Consider the following 19908-nt stretch of genomic DNA (forward strand, 5'->3'; position numbering starts at 1 on the left):
CGGCGGGGAACCAGGGTGAAGAAACAGAGCTAGGGAAGGAACCAGAGGCGTAACCATCTGTTTAGGTTTTGAGAAAGTGCCAGTTTTGCTAGCCCAAACGAATGATTCAGAGCACAAGGAAAACACTTATTGGGCGCAAAACAAGAGGCCCAAACTGGAATGGATGGCTACCTGGATTTTTACATGTTAGTTTCGAGTACACATGGCCCTCCTTACCTCCTTCCTCCTGTGTGGCGAGCGTACCATCATTCCCCTTTTAGAGACTGGTGAGCTCTGGCTGAGTGAGGAGCTTGCCTCAGGCTGTGCCAGTGGAAAATATTTGGGCACAAGAAGGCTGTAAAATCTGCCAGTGGGTGATGGAACAAGGACTGGGTTAAACAGGTTTCAATGAAACAACAGGCACTTGTGGATAAGGAGAGGGCGATAGATCCAAAGAAAAGGCGATCTATGGCTAGTAGTCATGATGGCTATATGTTACTTCCAGGATCAAAGGCAGAATGTCCCCGGTTGCCAGCTGCTGGGGAACACAAGCAGGAGGTGCTCTTGAGCTCTTCTCCTGCTTCTGGGCTTTCCATGGGAATCTGGTTTGCTACCGTGTGAACAGGGTGGTGGACTAAATAGGCCTTGGCTCTGATCCAGCAATGCTCCTTTTTTGATCTTATACTATCCACCTGTTTTGTCAATGGAAAGGGTGGATTCTACCACAAGATGTGGTGAAGGCCACCAATTTGGATGGCTTTAAAAGGGGGGCTGGATAAATTCCTGGAAGAGAAGGCTATCAATGGCTACTAGCCCTGATGGATAGGTGCTGCCTCCGGTATCCGAGGCAGTATGCCTGTGTGCATGAGTTGCTGGGGAGCATGGGTGGGAGGGTGCTGTTGCACTGTGTCCTGCTTTGTTGGTCCCTGGCCGATGGCTGGTTGGCCACTGTGTGAGCAGAGTGCCGGACTAGATGGACCCTTGGCCTGATGATCCAGCATGGCACTTTTTAGGTTCTTATGTTCCTTTACCAATTTCCCACTGCCACAAGAGACGGTGAGGCAAAATTGCCTTTCTTAGAACCCCAAAGATCTGGCAAGTCTCCAGATGACCCATGACGTTGGACCTAGAATGTACTTGTTGAAATATGCAGAACAACGTGAAATATATTTTCAAAATCATTGCGTCCTTCCTGAGAAATGTGTTACACGTGGGGGAGAAAAGAAGAACTAATGATTAGGCTTTGAGCAGTATAAGCCTGAATTGCATTGGCAGTGAAGCATCAGAGATGAGGGTCATTTTGGATGGCACTGCTCCAATATTAGTTGCCTCTCTAACCTAAGGGTAGGCAAATTGTGGCCTTCCTGTTGTTTTGGCCTACAACTCCCATGATCCCTCAAAGTTGGCTATGCTGGCTAGCTAGGGCTGATGGAGGCCATTTTTTTAACTGATTTGGGGCTGGTTAGGCCATGAGCCCTGATCACAGAAAGGGGCAGTTGGGCCTAAAATTAGGGCCTAGTGTACTTTCCCCTGAGTCACTCAGGTTGCAGTCCTATACAAACGTACCTCGGAGTAAGTTCCAACTGAAGTCAATGGGACTTACTTTCGAACAGACAGACATTCATTGTTAAGGCAGGTATAAAGTGCAAACACAAACTGGTTTAACCATCATAGCTTCCTCCCACACATAAAAGAGCTTGTGATTTGTGGCTGAGAAGGAAAAGTTTCAGCTTCCAGAGTTCCTTGGAGGAAGCCATGAGAGTTAAACCAGTTTAAAACAATTTGTCATTACTGTAGTATTGACAGGCCCACAATTTTATCATTCCCTATTGCCCTTGGTATGTCTAAAGCAACAGTACCATCTGGTGGGCAGTCAGGAGAGCTGTTTTATTTATTAGTTTGAGGAGACAAGATTTTATAAACAGTTGTGACTACAATTTTTTTTTTACATCCACAATAAGAAAGACAAAACGGATAAAAAAAATTAATGTATTGTAGAAAAGACAGACACAGAATTATATACGGCGGTGACAGAACAAAATAGAACTCTTCTGTTATTCCATGGCAAAACTCCCCGCATGAAGAAAACTAGGATCTAAAGGAGAAGACTAGGCCAAATCTTCTTTCTTGTTATGCTTTTCCCCCGGCAGGCTTGTTTTCTATATGCAGAAAGGCATTTTTTGGGCGGGGGAACATTCATACATGGTACATCACCACTAACCATCACCACCTGATATGATACACTCCAAGAAAACATTTGCCCCTTCATTCTGCTGATGGCATTTGCTGGCCCTCTGGTTGCTATCTGAGTGAATTAAGAGAGCTCTTACTTGGGAATTGCTCAAAGCCAAAAGCCAAAACTGCACAGATAGCTGAGATTCTTGCATTGTTGTAAGAAGGGTGTGGGGCCTATTAGGTGAAGAAAATAGGCTATTTCTCAAAGCAAAGATTGCTGAATGAGTTAGGAAAGAGGAAATGCAGCGTTATCATTTCCCTCTCCAAATTCCTGGTGGATTTCGCTTTGGAGTTCATCCCAGGGAAATTTGATCCCCACATCTTTCATCTTTTCCTGGTACAGCTGACGGAATGCATCACTTTGCTCCAAGGTGAAATGATTTTTCCAATCCCCAGAAATCCCTGCAAAGTGGGGAGGGGGTGGCATATGAGAGGGAGAGAAAGAGACGCTGGGCTTTACAGCATTGCTGGACTGCAAATACTCCCCAAAGCACCCTTCCTTGGCTTTAATTTTACCTTTCCTGAGGAAGGGGCTGATCTTGTGGTTCATAATGTCTTCAGAAATGAGGCTGTAATTCACCATCTTGTTGCCCTTCATCATCTCAAAGGAGGCGTTTTCCACCACAGAGTTGACAGCAGATGCGTCTAAATCCTTCTCCAGGAATTGGCAGATATGAAGAACGCTTCCCCGTAGGTCCTGGGAAGATGAGTTTAACATGAGTCAGATCTGGACTGCTGGGGCCTGATACTCGGGTAAAATGGCCTGTGGATCTAGGCTGGGGCAACAGCAAAGAATGATAAAAGGAATTTGGTTTTGGGTTTATTTTTGTTTTTAAAAAAGCCATTCACCTTCAGCAATTCATCATAGGTCAGAAGGAGAAAGTTTGTCTGGTCCTTGTAGGTCAACCAAGCCTTGACATGATCAAACCAGGAGCCAAAAAGAACTAGAATGAACAGATACAAAGAAGGATCATGCAAGGATTTAAGATTATGTTAAAGCTGCAATCTTACCAGGGCCAGTGTCAGCACAGCCAGGTACCTGCCGAGGGCCCACAGCTCAACAGGCCCACGGACAAGAATCCCCTGGACTTTCTCCTCTTTACCGTTGCAACCTGCTTGTTCACCTTCTCATTCTGGCCCAGAGCGTCATCACACCGGAAATCGCGTTTGCTTACCGTCACTTCTCTGCCTGTGCGTTTGTCCCGCATTACTTCCTCTTTTGAAAGAGGAAGTAAACAACATGCACATGGCCCATTCAGTGGGCCGTTTTGATTAGGGTGGCCATATGGAAACGAAGATAGGGCTCCTGTATCTCATTTGTAGGCATGCAGCACCGGGTGAAATCCCCTCTTCATCACAACCGTTAAAGCTGCAGGAGCCCTGCCCTCTGTTGTATCTGGTCACTAGTATAGCGATGACGATGAAAAGGGTGAGGAACAACAGCCGCCTAGTGGCAATGGTGTTGAGGGGGTGAGAGGGCAGGCGTACTGAGGGAGGGGGCACAATGAGGGCATCTTACCCAAGGGCCTATAAAAACCTGAAGTTGTCACTGCCACACCCATCCCACACACACTTGACAGCATGCCCCATTGACCTCAATGAAACTTCCAAATATACATTGGGCTGGGCTGTAGCTGCTTATAAATTTGTACACTAGGAACTACAGTTTCAAGTGAAGGGGCGAAAGAGACAGACTGAAAGGTGCTAAAAGAGCCTATTTTTAATGACTAACAGCCAAAGCGGGATGTTAGAGCAGATTTAACACCGACAGAACAAATGCTTTAACACGACATGGGCTCATGCGAAGAACTGACACCGCGTTCGATCTGAGATCATAATTTAATTGGTTCCTGGTCAGGGAAACGTGGCCCACTGGAACTGAGAATGGATCGATCAGATTCACTAAACTAGCCATGCACTCGGGTGGAACTTGTTTCCGAAGAGGAAGAAGCGAGGAAGCATGGATAGGTGAAGGATTAAGAGCAGAGTGGGAGAAAAGGGCCAAACGGGACGCCACGTGGGATTAAAGGGAGGGGAAGGCCACAGCCGATGGGCAATGTCTGACATTGACCCCTCCTACATTGCTTCCAGACAAGGCTTTTAAGGCGCCATTACCCTGCCTCATTCGTGGAATCTTATTTAGGGCTCCAGAAGAAATTTTCAACTCCCATCTTTTCCGCCTGCTTTTCCCATCTTTCATAATCCATTATGAGCTTCATCCCACGTACCCGTTTCCCTCGAATTATCCCCATAGTGTAAAGCTGTTGTTGTTGTTAGCTAAATCACACCCCAGGCGGTGGCGCTCCTAAGATCCTTTGCACATCAGGAAAATGGTTTAAGGGGGGGAAATGTAAAAAATGAAGGGATGACCCAATCCGATTCAAATTTGGTATGCTGAAAGCACTCCTTAATATCTATTACTGTGCCAACTTTGATGTCTTTATCTTTAAAACTTACACAGATGTAAGCATTTGTTTAATTTGAAGTTTAAAAATATCACTGGCCGCTCAGAGAACAACAAAAGATTCGCTCTTAAAGGGGTACTAAAATACGACGCTTCTTTTGGCTAAGAAGCACAATTAAAGCAGGATGCTTGGGAGTACTACACAGTAAAAGCAGATTCTGAGCTGGAAAACTTCGGAGTCCTTTGCACGCAACTTGCAGTGATTGCATGGTATAATGCCGGTGTGATGAAGCTACATGAAAGAAAAGGCGGAAGAGCTGCCCAATGTCTTCCAGTTGAGAGGGCTAGGCGCCCTCCAACTGGAAGCTCCCCATTGAATGCTAGATGACACGGCCCTTTGCAGAGAACTCCTGAGCCCTCGTAACCGGCTTCCGCCCACCTACTTTTCCCAGCAGTAAACAACTCGATGAATTCTCCAAAATTCTCCCTGTATTCCAGAAATGAAGACATCTTGGCATAATAGTAGAGCGATACACAGACATCTCTGGGGTCACGGACCGTGTAAATGACCTGGAAGAGAAGGTTGCCAGGTGTTGGAATAACTAAACCAGCTTTCCCCAACCAGGCTGGCCGGGGGATTCTGGGAGTTGTAGTCCAACACATCTGGAAAGCATCAGGTTGAGAAAGGCTGCTCTAACCCAGTGGTTCTTCTCACCTTGCAAGGTGGGCCTTCCTAGGGAGGTACAAACAGTTCTTGGGGTGACACAAGCACCTCCTTTCCCAAGGAGCATCTGAATTGGGGCCAAGAGGAAATACCAACCCCTCCTGCCAATCAGTTCAGTACAATATGCAATGTAATCCACCCCATGTGCTGATTGGTTCCCTAATAGTGAGAAGGGTAACACACCTTTCCCCAACACCACCTCACTCCATACCTTAGCCTGTGAGGTGAAGAATGATTCTGGGAAGAGTGATAAGGGCAAGTGAGAGCTGATGAGACGGGGGCTGGGCCGGTTCTCCAGGAATTCGGCTGCCGTCTTCTGTTCAATCCACGGCACCCGTTCCCAGGAAGGGACCGATTGCGACTGTGTGGGATCCCCATTGTTGTGGATCAGGGTGAGGATTTCTTGCATCCAAGTCGTTCCTGGGGTGGAGAAAGGAGTGAGTAGGGTGGCCATATGAAAAGAAGGACAGGGCTCCCGTGTCTTTAACAGCTGTATAGCAAACGGAATTTCAGCAGGTGCCATTTGTATGTATGCAGCACCTGGTGAAATTCCCTCTTCATCACAAAAGTTAAAGTTGCAGGAGCCCTGCCCTCTAGACTAGATACAAAAGAGGGCAGGGCTCCTGCAGTTTTAGCTGTTGCATGCATACGAATGACACCTGCTGAAATTCCCTTTTCTATACTGCCCTGTCCTCCAAACTTTCTATGATCCTTTCCCGAACTTCCAAGCAAAGCAATGGGTGGGGGGTGGGGCATCTACAACAGGACTTTGGGAAGTTTGGATGTGCATCAGGGTCACCTTCTGTCTCTTGACATGATGCTGACACCTGTAACAACTGGGCACACAGTTCAAAAAGTGCTGCTTTTTGCTGCTTATCTGGTAACTTATCGCACCTGTTGAACTTCTGTTTGTGACACACTGGTCAGAAGTAAAAGAGGGGTGCCTTAGCATGCGCCTTCCCCAATCAGTCACCCTCCACAGGTGTTTGAACTACATCATCCTGAGCCAACAATGGGTTGTAGTCCATCACCGAAGAGTGCCAGGTAGGGGAAGGCTAGTCTAGTCTAGATCAAGGAGCAAGTTTTTAAAAATGCTTAGAAAGAGACAAAAGAAATAAATACATGTTGTCAGTGCAGAAACTCCGAGGAGGCAGGAGTTGTGCGCCTGATGGTCTCACCAGATTTGGGGTACGTGAGGTTGAAGACGTCGCTGTCTCGCACCTGGAAGACCTGATGGGCGTACCGGACACTTGCTTCATTATGCACGAGGCCAGGAAGGGTGATTCCGCCGTACTCTATGAAATGTGTGATCGGTCTGGCCATGGCCTTCTGCAGCAGGGGAAACAGAGGCTGGAAAAGTTACAGACTTACAGCTCCATCAGACGAGCGTTTTATTGCATGCTCGTTACTGGGCACTCACGGATTTTCGCAGGTCCCTCTCACGACGACGTCTGCCTCCCGCCCCTTCTAGCCTTCTTCGCGCGACAAGAAAACAACCTAGTAAATCGGACTGATTTTTAAAGATGGAAGTGGCCGCTATCTCCTGCTGCGTGCAAGAGAAGCAGCGGGATCAAAATGGGGCACATGCACGTTGGTTACTTCCTCTTTCAAAAGAGGAAGTAAAGGGGGACAAACGCGGGGGGTAGAGAAGTGACAATAAGCAAACATGATTTTCCCCTGGGTGATGACGCTCTTACATATTAATCTGTGTTAGACTCCCCAGAGCTGGGACGGAAGGAAGCCCCCAAATGGGATTAATGGGGAAGGAGAAAGGTGCTTTTTCACACCAGCGTTATACTGTGCAATTACTGCGAATTGCATGCGAAAGACTCCAAAGTTTTCCAGCTTATAATCTGCTTTTATTGTGAAGTACTCCCATGCATCCTGCTTTAATTGTGCTTCAAAGGCAAAAAGCCTCGCCGTATTTTGCTACTAGTTTTTGAGGGTATCATTTGTTTTCTGAGCGGCCACTGGGGTGCAGGAGCAGGATTTGAAGAAAAAATAAACAAATGCTTACATCTGCATAAGCTTTCAAGCTAAAGACATCAAAATTGGCACAGTAATAGATATTAAGGAGAGCTTTAAGCATACCAAATTTGAATCGGATTGGGTCATCTGTTGAATTTTTATGTGCTTTTTTTTTTACATTTCCCCCCTTAAACCCATATTTCCTGGTATGCAAAGGATCTAGCCGCCCGGTAGCAACAACAACAGCAACAGCTTAGCACTGTAGGGGATAATTTGAGGGAAATGGGTACGTGGGATGAAGCTCTGAGGGGCATCCATTGGGAGTACTGAACAGTTGGGATAATTGCCCAGGCAGGAGAGGTGAACATAACGTTTTCAGCTCCAAACATTTCTCTGCTTCCTGATCCCGTTGCTTTTTTTAATAGGATGAGAACCCCACCATCACCACCACCACCTTTTACCTTCTCTTGCACGGGCCCAGATCCCCAGCAAACCTACTTTTTCACTCTTGGGTCTCCTCCAGCCTCCTTTTCCAGCACCTCTTTCTTGGCTCTTTGTAGTGCGGTCTGTGCAGAGGGGAAAATCCAAGCTAGCAGCTACAGAGAGACACAAAGGGAGACTTTGTTCTTTAAGGGGGAAGGGAGCCAGCATGGCAAAATCAAGGTCATATCTCTATATGGACGACTTGCCCAGCCCTGAACAAAATAAACAAAAACATCACAGCAAGCTCTGCGACAGCAGTTCACCACCATCTCCAGTCCTTAACCTTTATTTCCTTTAGAAGTATTATATGATTGTTGTTTTACATAATCCACAATGGAAACATAATACCTGGTACATAAGAGTGCTCACACTGATCTAATCCTATCATCAAAAATCATCACATATTAAACATATTAAGAATGTAAACACACACACACACATGTATAATAAAACCTGACATGTTGGGCTTCTTTAAAGGAATGATTCATAGCATGATCGTGGCTGGCAGCTCACGGAAGTTAGTGGGTCATTTTAACAGCATCATGAGCCTCCTGTGCGTCTCTCCCTCCTTCCCTCCAGTATTCCGTTTAAAAATAAACCTTGGATAACCCAGTTCTTTTGAAATACGTTGGCATTTCCTGCCACGTGCAGTCACAGTGGCGCTGTAAAGTGCCCACTAGAGGGGGCTGTCCCATTGAACTACATGAGCTGGGAGGTGTCTGCTGCTCTCTTCCTGTGTAATTCAAATGTGGAGGAGAAACAGGAAGCAGAGTGACGACAAAGAAGCACGATTTCCATTTAATCTAAAGGGCTTCTCGATCTTCCTCAATAAAGAAAAAGATTTTTAATGTTTCCTGAACTTTTTCATTTCAGTAAATAATGAAAAGACTCCATTTTCCTATAAATCGATCTCTTAGGCCATAGCTAGACCTAAGGTTTATCCCTGGATCGTCCAGGGGTCAAACCTGTTCATCTAGGTGACACACAGGGGATCCAGTGCTCAGGCAGGGACGAACCCAGGATGATCCTGGGATAAACCTTAGGTCTAGCTACGACCTTAGCCTCCTTTCTCCAACTCTTATCATGTAAGTCAATTTAACCATTGTTGCCATAACCTGGACTCTTAAGACACCAGTCATTAATTTTGATACCCTCACAAGCAAGTCTGCCTTCAAGATAGTGAAAAAGGCCTGCTAATTGGTCGTTAGGGAGGACTGTGATGTTACACATCTGTCCATACTGAGTTCGTGTTTATAACTGTATTCTTGTTATAGATCTATGATTTGGTAAATATCTCTGGGGTGAGAATGATGGATTTGCATATGTGAGCTAATTGGCTGAGAGAGTGAGAAGAAGGGTTGAAGTGTGTGTGTGTGTGTGTGTGCGTGCTATGCCTGTGCGAAGCAGACAGGGGTGAGATGAGAGGAGACAGGGATATGATTAGAGATGGTTTAGAGCAGCAGCAGAGTTAGAGACAGGGATGGGATGATAGATGGTTTAGATCGGAGATAGGGGTTAAGATTTGAGAACAGAGAGAGAATTAAGGATTCAATAAAGTAGGGTGACCATATGAAAAGGAGGACAGGGCTCCTGTATCTTTAACAGTTGTAATGAAAAGGAAATTTCAGCAGGTGTCATTTGTATATGAGGCAGCTGGACAAGCACCTGTCAGGGATGCTTTAGGGTGGATTCCTGCATTGAGCAGGGGGTTGGACTCGATGGCCTTGTAGGCCCCTTCCAACTCTGCTATTCTATGGTTCTATATAAGGGGACTCTGGGGAACTTTCCTCTTCATCACAGCAGTTAAAGCTGCAGGTGCCCTGCCCTCTTTTAAATCTGATCACTCTAGCATAGCTCCTGCACTTTAACTGTTGTGATGAAGAGGGAATTTCACCAGGTTCTCCATATATACAAATGACACCTGCTGAAATTCCCTTTTCTATGCAACTGTTAAAGATACAGCAGCCCTGTCCTCCTTTTCATATGGTCACCCTACAATAAAGATCTGTGGTGAATGTGAAAGGATTGTTTGAGAGACTGATTTTGGAGTACTATGTATGAGGGAACCTATCTTGATAGAGCCATTTAACAGTTATTTGTTTATTATGTAACAACGTTTTATTGTAATTCATAAAACTTTCTTTGTTAATAAAATCCTACGCCTTCTGCTCTTGGCTATGTAAGAGGGAGGTAATAAAGGGAGGATTACAAAGTTATAAAGTCTGGGTGTCCTTGCAGAGAGAGGACTGAGTAAGGGTTGGGCCTGAGCCTTAACGGTCCTAGTGGAAGCATAACCGTGTGTGTGTGTGTGTGTGTGTGTGTGTGTGTGAGAGAGAGAGAGAGAGAGAGAGAGAGAGAGAGAGAGAGAGAGAGAGAGAGAGAGAGAGAGAGAGAGAGAGAGAGAGAGAGAGAGAGAAGGTGGTTCCTGAGAAATACCTTTAGAGAAAGGGAATTCTCACTAGGATAGGGGCAGAAATGCCATGTAAGCTGATCTCATTCAACACGGGAAACCCTAATCTTATCACCATTGGACAAGTCCAAAAGATATGCAAGGTATTTGCTTTTCTAGAGCCATGCCAGCAACATTCATCTTCAGATCTTGCTCAGTCAAGCTGGTATATTAAGTAGCATCTGAACATAAGCTTGCAAAAATGTTCTGTGATATTAATGCACATGTACTTTTTGGGTCGAAAGCCCTTCACTTTTATGCCAGTTCCTTCCATCTCTGTGAGTTATTGAAAAAGAACATTATTTCCTTCACTCAGAATTTAGTTATTTGTTTTTACCAAGTCAAAGGACCCCAAGAAGCCTGCAGTTCTGGCTCCAACTACACCATCCCATGGACAGCTTGTCCCTTTCAAGGGAACTCTGGTGTTCATCACCTTTTCTTCTGACAAGCGGGCTGCTGACAAATTCCGCAAGCAGAAATTCAACATGTGAAGCTTTGCTGCATCTCCCTGCACAGAAGGGCTACCCCTGCTTCAGGTGACAACCTAAACTGACACGCCTTTGCAGCACTGAGCTGTCATGACCCGTTCTTATCTATCCATCTACCTTCTTACTTCTTGTCTTTTAACTCGCAGAACCAATTTCCTCTAATAGAGAAGCCAGGAAACTTAGCTCCTACCCACCAATCAAGCTCAGGGTTGCCAAATGACCACACACAAAAACAACAACAACAGGTCTAGAGCGCTCTTGTGCCTTTAACAAGAGCACAATCCACAGAAACCAGAGGGGAAGAGATCAAGTGTACAGGAAAGGAACCTCATTCTCTTCACATGACTAAGGGTGCAATGCTCTGCATGTTTAGAGAGAGAGAGAGAGAATCAGAATCCTACAGATCCCAGTATTTATCAACCAGCAGCTCAGAGTTGCTGTGCATGTTTAGGCAGAAAAAAATCCTACAAATCCCAGTATTTGTCAACCGAAAGCTGGGAGTTGCAGGATATTTTTTTTCCTGTTGAAACATGCAAAGCATTGCAGCCTAATTAACTCAAGCGGCTGTTAAAGGCATAGTTGGCAGACCCTGAATGTAATTTGCTGGAGCTCACCCACCCTTCTAGGGAACCCAAAAGTTCTGGTTTCTGTCTTTGATTGTAACTGACTTGCATGCTACCTGTCATGGACGGGGCCATATAGCCTCTGCTTAAATGCATCCAGCAAAGGAGAGCCAATCACCTCTTGAGAGAGGTTGTTTCAGTGTCAAAGAACACTTACCCTTAAGCCAGTTGAGCCAAAGTCCGCTTCCTTACGGGCTCATCCTGCCCTCTGGCACAAGAGGGAACAAAGCTGGTGCATCTTCTCTGCATCAGCCAATCATATCTTTGAAAAAGGATGACACACAGTTTCCCCTTAATCTTCCCTTCTCAGGGATAAACATTCCCAGCTCTTTCGGGCAAGCCTCCAAGTGCAGAAGTACAGAATTTCATTTAGCCAGAGAGCTGAATCCCATTTTGATTATAGGGTGACCATATCAAAAGGAGGACTGGGGGCTCCTGTATCTTTAGCCGGTTGTATAGAAAGGGGGATTTCAGCAGGTGTCATTTGTATGCATGCAGCACCTAGTGAAATTTATCACAGCAGTTAAAGCTGCAGGAGCCCTGCCCTCATTTGTATCTGGTCACTCTACAAAAGAGGGCAGCTTTAACGGTTGTGATGAAGAGGGAATTTCACCAGGTGCTGCATGCATAAAAACAGCACCTGCTGAAATTCCCTTTTCTCTGCAACTGTTAAAGATACGGGAGCCCTGTCCTCCTTTCCATAGGGTCACCCTATTTTGAAGCTTTCAGGGGCGGTACTCCAGTGATGGGTGGAGCCAAAAGATCCCCTACCTATTGTAGCATAAAGCTGTTACTGCTGGTAAATAAGCCTTAGGAGAGACATTTCAACTTTTCAGAATGGGAGAAAACTGCACCAAAGCCCAGAAGCTACCAATGGTTGGGGGGAAGCGGAAGGGGGCATATGGGACCAAACTGGGATCCCGGCGGGCCAGATTTAGCCCCAGGGCCAGGGGTTCTCTACCCTTATCCTAGGATTTGGTTTCCCACAGACCTCTCACCATCCGGGCCGCTCACCAGTTTGTCCACGTCCTCCTTGGAACGTGGTACTTGACTGGTGCAGAACAGAGTAGCCCTGCTGCCCACCCTACTCACATATTATGCCTGAATAGGGTACCAATCGATCCAAAGTTTATTGTACTAGCCAAAGGCCATGACAAATACATCAAAAGAAAGCATCCATACATAAATACAGTAATACAAATGCCTCAAAAATACACAGATAACTTGAAATTTACCATAACTAAAACTCAGCTTTCGCTCAGCAGTCTGAATCTCCATGGCAGTTTATGACAATTTTGTCTAGTTCTCTCTTCCTGATCTTTTTTGCTGCCAGTGCAAACAAAGCCACTTTATGTGTCACTCAGAAGAAAAAAGAACCGTTTCTGCAAGGGCCTTCCTATATCCTTGTGTTAACAGGGGTTTCAGCAATCTCTCTCTTGGGTCCCTGTACAGAGGGCAAATTAACATGTCGTGATGAACAATGTCTTCCATTTGATGTTGGCCACAGATGCAGAGTCTGCATTCAAATGGCACCTTGTGGTAGCGTCCATCCAGAACTGCAGTTGGCATCACTTGGAATCCCAGTTCAATAAAAGCACTTCTTCGGGAAAGTGGACTCAGTTTGGACAAATAGCTGGCTCTGAAAAGAATAGGGTGCATGAACAAGTAAGAGGAATAGGGCTGCACATCCCGCCCGGCCCTCAGCATCCAAAGCAGAGAAGTCTGCATTGGGCTTCTTCTTGCATGCGCTTGAACACGTGTAGATGCCTCCATAGAAATGGGGGCCCTGGTTTATCAGGGATGCAGCCCCGTCCAGTTTTCCTCAACATGAGCAGGTCAAGGGTGTTGGAGCAGGGCAGGCATTCAGCTACCTTATTCAGGCATAAGATCTGAATAGGGCGTTTGACTTCTCGTGATTTGGACTCTGTGCTTCCGTTAACGCAGCCGAAGACTGCATTGGCATTTTGAGCAGCTGCATCACACTTCTGGCTCCTGTCCAGCTTAGCTGAGACACCTTGATCTCTTTTCACACATACTGCAGCAGCCAAGCCAGTTCTGCCACATCCTATATTCCTGCTCTTGATGTTTTGTACTTTCATGCTTGATCTACAGGATGGAGCTGGGAGTGAGTTGGTAGGAGTCAGTGAGGTGGCGAAACAGATTATGTCACTGCAGGCAGCAATGGGGGGGGACGCTTATTTTGTGAGTGCGTGTGCACATGCATGTGTTGCATGGTCTCCTACATTAAAAACAGTCAAAACTCCCCGGAGGTAGAAAACTAGCAAACAGGACAAGGAGCATTCTCCTGATGTACTAGTTTTTGCAGGGAACACACTATGTAGGGGAGCACTCAAAATGGCCTCCCCCTCCATGCCTCCTGAAGTCCATTCTACCACCTCAGGATTCTACCACATTCTCCGTGCCAGTCATGTTCTGATGCCAGGTCAAAAACAGTGTTCACACATTTGGCTGAGAGTCATCAAGTACGGAGTAACCAAGCCACAAAAGATCCAGTGACATCCATGCATGTGTGAAGCAGATGTGGCTGGTACCTAACAGGACTCCTGTGCCTTTAACAGCTGCACAATATGGAGCAGTTCAACAGGTGCTGCTGCTGCTTCTCCTCCCCCACCCTTTTCTGGAGTTGCAGAGACAGGAAAACCCGAACTGGCTGAATTTCTGCTTGTAATGCAGCCGCTAACACCATCGGAGCCCTGCCAGAAAAAAAAATAGTTGGCAACCTTGCCTACTTTTAATTTAGCCTATTAACGCATTCTTCCTGGTTTCCAGTAAAATGCAGAAGTCCTGGCTTTCATGTTTACTGTAAACTACTCTCTAAATCTTGACTGTCAGGGGGTCTCCCCTCCCCATCCCATTTAAACCTCTTGGCCACAAAATCATCCTCTTCATCCTCATCCTCATCCTCATCCTCATCATATCCCCAGGGAGCCATTGCTTTTTCTTAGCCCCTCTTTCTGCCCTCTAACTAATAAACCCTAGCTCCTTTCCCAGAGCATCACAAAATCTGTGGCTCTCAGCCCTTCCCTTTTCATAACCTACTAAATTTCACTTCATTCCCACTGGACCCAGGAGTCCTGATTTTGCGATAACCAATCCAATGAGGCCAGCACTGGGCGGGACTTCCCTTTGAATACACTTCCAAGCGGTGCCTCCTAACAGCGAAACTTCTTTGTTAAGGTGGCTCCTCAGAGATGCCCCCTTGGATCTTCCTGCTTTCTAGCTGAGACACCAAATGCTCACTAAGAACCTTGGGCAGGATTCTACCCTCTTGGTTCCTCAGCGGCACCCAGAGTGTTTAAGAGCACCCCCCTAAAAGGACCTATGTGTGTGTTGCGGGTCTCTTTTGAGCGTGGTTCAGTGGTAAACAGAGGAGCCGAGGCAACGCGGGCCTTGCTTTGTGGGGGCCCCCAGGGCAACTTGTCTCAGATTCTGCCCCCAGCAGCTCTGGCCAGTTGCCAGAAACAGAGGCTACAAAGCCCGGAAGAAGGTAGTTGAGTCCAGCTGAGCCATCTGAAGTCAGATATCATTATAGGTCTGGAAAACTGATCAAAGCATTTTAGAAGCCTGCGGGAAAATGTTAGCTGATTCCAATCAATATGTGAACTCTCTACGTAACAGTCCCACCCCTCTGCCTCTGGGTTCGAGAGTTTCCACCTTTAACAATAATCTGACAGGTGAAGCTTTTCTTGACATGGGTTGGATCCAGACTTAGTCAGGTGTAGTATAGAAACTTTGGAAATCAATGGGACGTAAGTTAAGCATGACTAACTTAACCCTCAATGATTTCATTAGGTCTGCTCTTTGTATGACTAAGGGTGCAATCCTATGCATGTTTAGACAGAAAAAGAAGACCAACAACTCCCAGCATGCCGCAGCCAGCATGGTTGGCTCAGGAATGCTGGGACTTGTAGGACTTTTCTCTGTCTAAATATGCATAGGGTTGTGCTCCAAGAGAATTTAGGGCTTGATTCTGCTTTCACTTGGTATTTGGGAGGTGTGAGGACTGGTCTGTGCGATCATACGACTTCATTGTCAGCACTGGCTTCCTGATATAGGCCTTTTTTCTCTCTAAACAGGCATAGGATTGCACCTTAAATTCAACTCATGAAGATATGAAGATTTATCTGCTTAATTGGCTTCTTCCATCTTCCTTTCCCCCAGGACTCTCGACCCATTGCCTACTCTTATCCTTTCTTCAGCTCCATGCTTTTTCTGGACCTCTGAGAATTATTCCCAGCCAGACCAACAACTTTTTTTTTTTTTTCGTCATCCAAACTGAACTACATACATTCTATTGCCGAAAGCCTGGTTCCAGGAGATGCTGGAATGCTGGTATCATCACAGCAACTCAGCCAATCACTGTCAGAGGTTTCACTGCCACAAGGGCAACGCAACAGAGATACTGAGCCTCTGTGGTGGTTGGTGTGAAAAGTTAGTCTTCCTAAGGAGATGTGAACGGTTACCAGGGAATGTGTTCGAATCCTCCTTTGTAGGCCCAGGATTGGAAGTTTGAGGGAACTCAAATAGGATAGGACCTAACAGGCCCATTTACCCATTGGGAAGCTGCTACAGCTTGGTACAAGCATCATGTATTCCTCATTCTCCTGAAGCCACCACAGTCCTATCCTGACAGAGGGAAGAACTGGAGGAATGTGTATTTTATGGTTGCTAGGCAGCCCCAATTCCCCCCTTGGCCAAAGCTTCTAGATAATTTGAAGCAGTAGGGAAGTACCTCAACAGTTGCCTAGCAACCAACCAAATGCTTCCACTAATTCCCAACTGGCTCCCAAAACTAACATTATGCCTAACCTCCCATCTTCCTCCTGAATCAATGACTCTGAAATAAGTATCACTCTCTTGGTTCCATGCTCAGCACCACAGAATCTCTACTCACCACAACCAATATGTACTGAAGAAGCAGGACCTTTTTCTGGCTTCAGTTATCTAGACTGCCCAATAGTTGGAGCTCTCTGGGCGGTTCACAAAAATTAAAAACATTCAAAGTATAAAACAACAGTATAAAACCATAATATTAAATACAATATAAAAGCTCAACCAGATAAAAACAGTAGCAATGCAAAACTGCAAATTTAAAACACCAAGTTAATTTTTTTTTATAGACTGTTAAAATGCTGGGAGAATAAAAAGGTCTTCACCTGGCATCTAAAAACATATAATGTAGGTGCCAAGCGAACCTCCTTAGGGAGCTCATTCCACAGCTGGAGTTCCGTCCGATGTGATGGGAAAGCTAATGTAGTGTTGTGATCAAAGCAGAAGTGGAGATATTGTTAGACTCCAGGTGCTGGACTCCAGTTCCCATCAGTCCCAACTGGTAATTGGAGTCCAACAATATCTGGAAGGCAACAGGGTCCTCCCATCCCACTGAGTTAAGAGTGTTGGATTAGGTCTGGGGAGACCTTGGTTCAAATTTTACTCAGCTATGAAGCTCAGCTGGGTGAGTCATGACCCCCTCAGCCTTGCTACCTCACAGGGTTGTTCTATGGATAAAATGTGGGGGTGGGAAAAAGGAAAGGCAGGATACAAATAAATAAAGGGACAATCCTATGCATTAGGATTGTTTAGACAGGGTGGGGGGAAGTCTCACAACTCCCAGCATTCAGCTGAGCATTGTAAGACTTTATTTTTCTTCTGGATTGCACCTTAAATGATCTTGGGTATGTATCTAACACACTCCAACCCCACCTCACCCTGACCACTCTCCCCCCTAATGATTCACAGGTTATTCTAAATGCTAGTAAGATAATGGCATTTATCTTACTAGCATTTAGAGGGGGAGGGGGCATGTCCATGTTAAACCCAGACACTGGACTTCTTTGCTTCTTTTTGTACTTGGGGCCTCCAAGCTGTGAGGTTCTGCTGAAAGCACTGTTTCCTGGGGATTCACACATGTGACTTATTTTCTCCACAATATGAGTGTGTAACCAGGGTGTACAGACACTAATACTCTGGTCAACAACTAGATTTCCTGTTGGACCACCATTTTGAGAAGAGAAATGGGAAGAAAGTGGCCCACCATTTCTTCAGTCTCTACCCCCTACCTGGGCTTGCTACAGGTTCCACTTCCTTCATAGCTCTTTGTTTGTTTTGGCTCTAGGTTTCCAACAGGACGTGGGGATACCAGCAGCACCACTCAGGGACTGGTTTTGGCCCAGAGTCTTCCAATTGTTGACCCCTGTGCTGACGTAAATCAGACGATATGTGGAGACAGCCACAAACAATCGTGGAAATAGTATCCAGTACAACCTGATTCATGCTTCCATTTCCCTCCCTCTGTGTGGCCATGGAGTACTTGGCCAAGTTAATGTGAAATTTGTTGTCAGACTATTTGTGACTTCTTTTTCTTCTTCATCATCATCATCATCAATAGACAGTGGCTCCATTCAGAAGACACCTTAAACCACAGCTTTAACCATGGTTGGCTTATGCACCATGGTTAAAGTCATGGTTTAAGGTGTCTTCTAAACAGGGCCAGTGGTTAGAGTGTTGGACTGGGAGTTGGGAGATTCAGGTTCTAGTCCCCACTCAGCCATGGAAGCTCACTGGGTGACTTTGGGCCAGTCAGAGACTCTCAGCCCAACCTACCTCACAGGGTTGTTGTGAGGATAAAATGGAGAGTAGGATTATGTATGCTGCCTTGAGTTCCCTGAAGGTAATATTTACTACACTATTATTATTATTATTATTATTATTATTATTATTATTATTATTCATTTATATCCCACCTTTTTCCCTCTTGCAAGGAGCCCAAGAGCGTCATCAGATGAGCATTTTATCGCACGCTCATTACTGCCCACTTACAGATGTTTGCGGGTCCTATTGACGATGCCACCCGCATCTCCCGTTCCTTCTGGCCTTCTTTCCATCACAAAATAGACCGGGGCAAATCCATTTTGTTTTGTCTTTAAATGAAATGTTCAGCCATTCCTGGTGTGCAGGAAAAGTGGCACGATAAAAATGTGGTCATTGTTTACTTCCTATTTCTCCTCCTGTGTGAAGGAAGAGGAAGTATTGTGGGACAGAAGCAGCTTACATGGTCCTCTTCCTGCTCTCCTTATTATCCTCACAACAACAACCCTGTGAGGTAGGTTACGCTGCGAGTCAGTGACTGGGCCAAAGACATCCAGTGAGCTTCATAGCTGAACGGGGGCTAGAACACGGCTCTCCCGACTCCCAGTCCAGTACTCTAACCACTACACCGGTTCTTGCGGGCAAATATCTTGGACAAGGCACCTGACCTCTCGTTGCATCCATGGGAGCCAACAGCGCCAGATTCATGAGCGTTCGCCCTTCCTTCGGATCCACCTTAAAACCCATCTCCTCTCACTCTCTCAATTGCATCTCTTTGGGTCCCTTGGGAGCGGGGAAGGGAAAGTGAGAGAGAAGATCTGTGCATTTTAGAAAGGTGGGGGGGAGGAGGGGGGAGGGGGAAAGGGAAGCGGAGGCTGTGAGATGCAGGGAAGAAGGGAAAGGGGGGAAAGCAGGCATAAGAGCAGGGGAGAGAGGGACGAGAGAGAGAGAGGATGAAGGAGAGAGCAGGAGAGAGGGAAGGTGAGAGAGTTCAGGGCAGAGGAAGATAAAAAGGGAGGGAGGGAGGCAGGGTACCACAAAAACGGGGGGGGGAGGAGAGAAAAGGAGGGGGGAATAAAATAGGATAGCTAGAAGGAGGACAGCCGGCAGGAGGGAAGTGGGGAGGGGAGGCACAGAAGGAGTGGGGAAAACGTGGAAGGTTAGGGAGAGAAGGTGAGTAAGAGAAGGTGGAGGAGAAATAGGGAGAGGAGCAGAGAGAGAGAGAGGAGGGGAAAGGTAAGCTAAGGAGAGGTGGAGAGGGTGGGGTGGGGGTCAGAAGCACAAGAGGCAGGCGAGCGAGCGAGGCGGGGAGGGGGGAAGAAAGAAGTTAAGTTAGGGACTCCACAAAGATCTCACCCCCCTCATGATCCCGGCTGCTTTCCCCTCTCGCCATCATCTCCCCAGTGACCATCTACAGAAGCCGCCACAGTCCCGGTAGCCGGGAGTCCCGCTGCTCAACTCCCCTGACCCCTTCTTTAAAAAAAGAAGAAAAAAGGGGGGGCGGCGGAGGTGAGGGGGGCTGTTGGGTGTAAACCCCCCCCCATGGAGTGATACCCTTCCTCACGAACCCTTTCCCTTGCCCAAACACGCCATCTCCATCGTATCAGAGAGGGGAGGGGAGCAGGGGGTATCCCCTGGAGAGGGGGCGGGAGAAAGATGGAGAGATGGAGGGAAGAGAGCTAGAGAAGGGAAGTGTGGGGCGGCGGGGGTGGGGGGAGAGGAGAGAGATTAGAAAGATTAGATAGGCAGGGCATGGGGCGGGCAGGGAGATTTCGGGGGTAAGAGAGATCGCCTCGGGGGGGGGGGGCGTCAGGACTCGCCGGACCACGCGCGGATCGCGGGGGGGGGGGTCACGAAAGCCATCTTCAGAGGCGGCGGACACGGAGGGGGGGACCACCACTGCCACGCGGGATGCTGAGGAGGGGGCGCCTCCAGTTCTGAGACAG

At 46.7% G+C, this 19908-nt stretch overlaps 1 protein-coding gene across 1 annotated transcript; it reads right to left on the reverse strand.

Annotated features, from left to right (window-relative positions):
* Positions 1-1979: 1979 nt before the first annotated feature.
* On the reverse strand, positions 1980-10994 carry LOC134406149 (sulfotransferase 2A1-like). Its single transcript, XM_063137434.1, has 8 exons — positions 10925-10994; positions 7809-7876; positions 6521-6671; positions 5554-5762; positions 5062-5188; positions 3064-3158; positions 2731-2911; positions 1980-2616 (listed from the first exon to the last, which is right to left on the reverse strand). The coding sequence occupies exons 3-8, from the start codon at positions 6663-6665 to the stop codon at positions 2441-2443; spliced, it is 933 nt and encodes a 310-aa protein (XP_062993504.1). The 5' UTR covers positions 6666-6671; positions 7809-7876; positions 10925-10994; the 3' UTR covers positions 1980-2440.
* Between the last annotated feature and the right edge of the window lie 8914 nt (positions 10995-19908).

This window comes from Elgaria multicarinata, chromosome 11, assembly GCF_023053635.1.
Source record: "Elgaria multicarinata webbii isolate HBS135686 ecotype San Diego chromosome 11, rElgMul1.1.pri, whole genome shotgun sequence".
NCBI lineage: Eukaryota > Metazoa > Chordata > Lepidosauria > Squamata > Anguidae > Elgaria > Elgaria multicarinata.

Coding starts and splice junctions, on each gene's coding strand:
- LOC134406149 (XM_063137434.1), bottom strand. CDS start 6,665: ATGGCCAGACCGATCACACATTTCATAGAGTACGGCGGAATCACCCTT. Junction 5,189..5,553: donor TCTTCACCTCACAGGCTAAG/GTATGGAGTGAG, acceptor CTTCTCTTCCAG/GTCATTTACACGGTCCGTGA. Junction 3,159..5,061: donor GTTGTTTACTGCTGGGAAAA/GTAGGTGGGCGG, acceptor TGTTCATTCTAG/TTCTTTTTGGCTCCTGGTTT.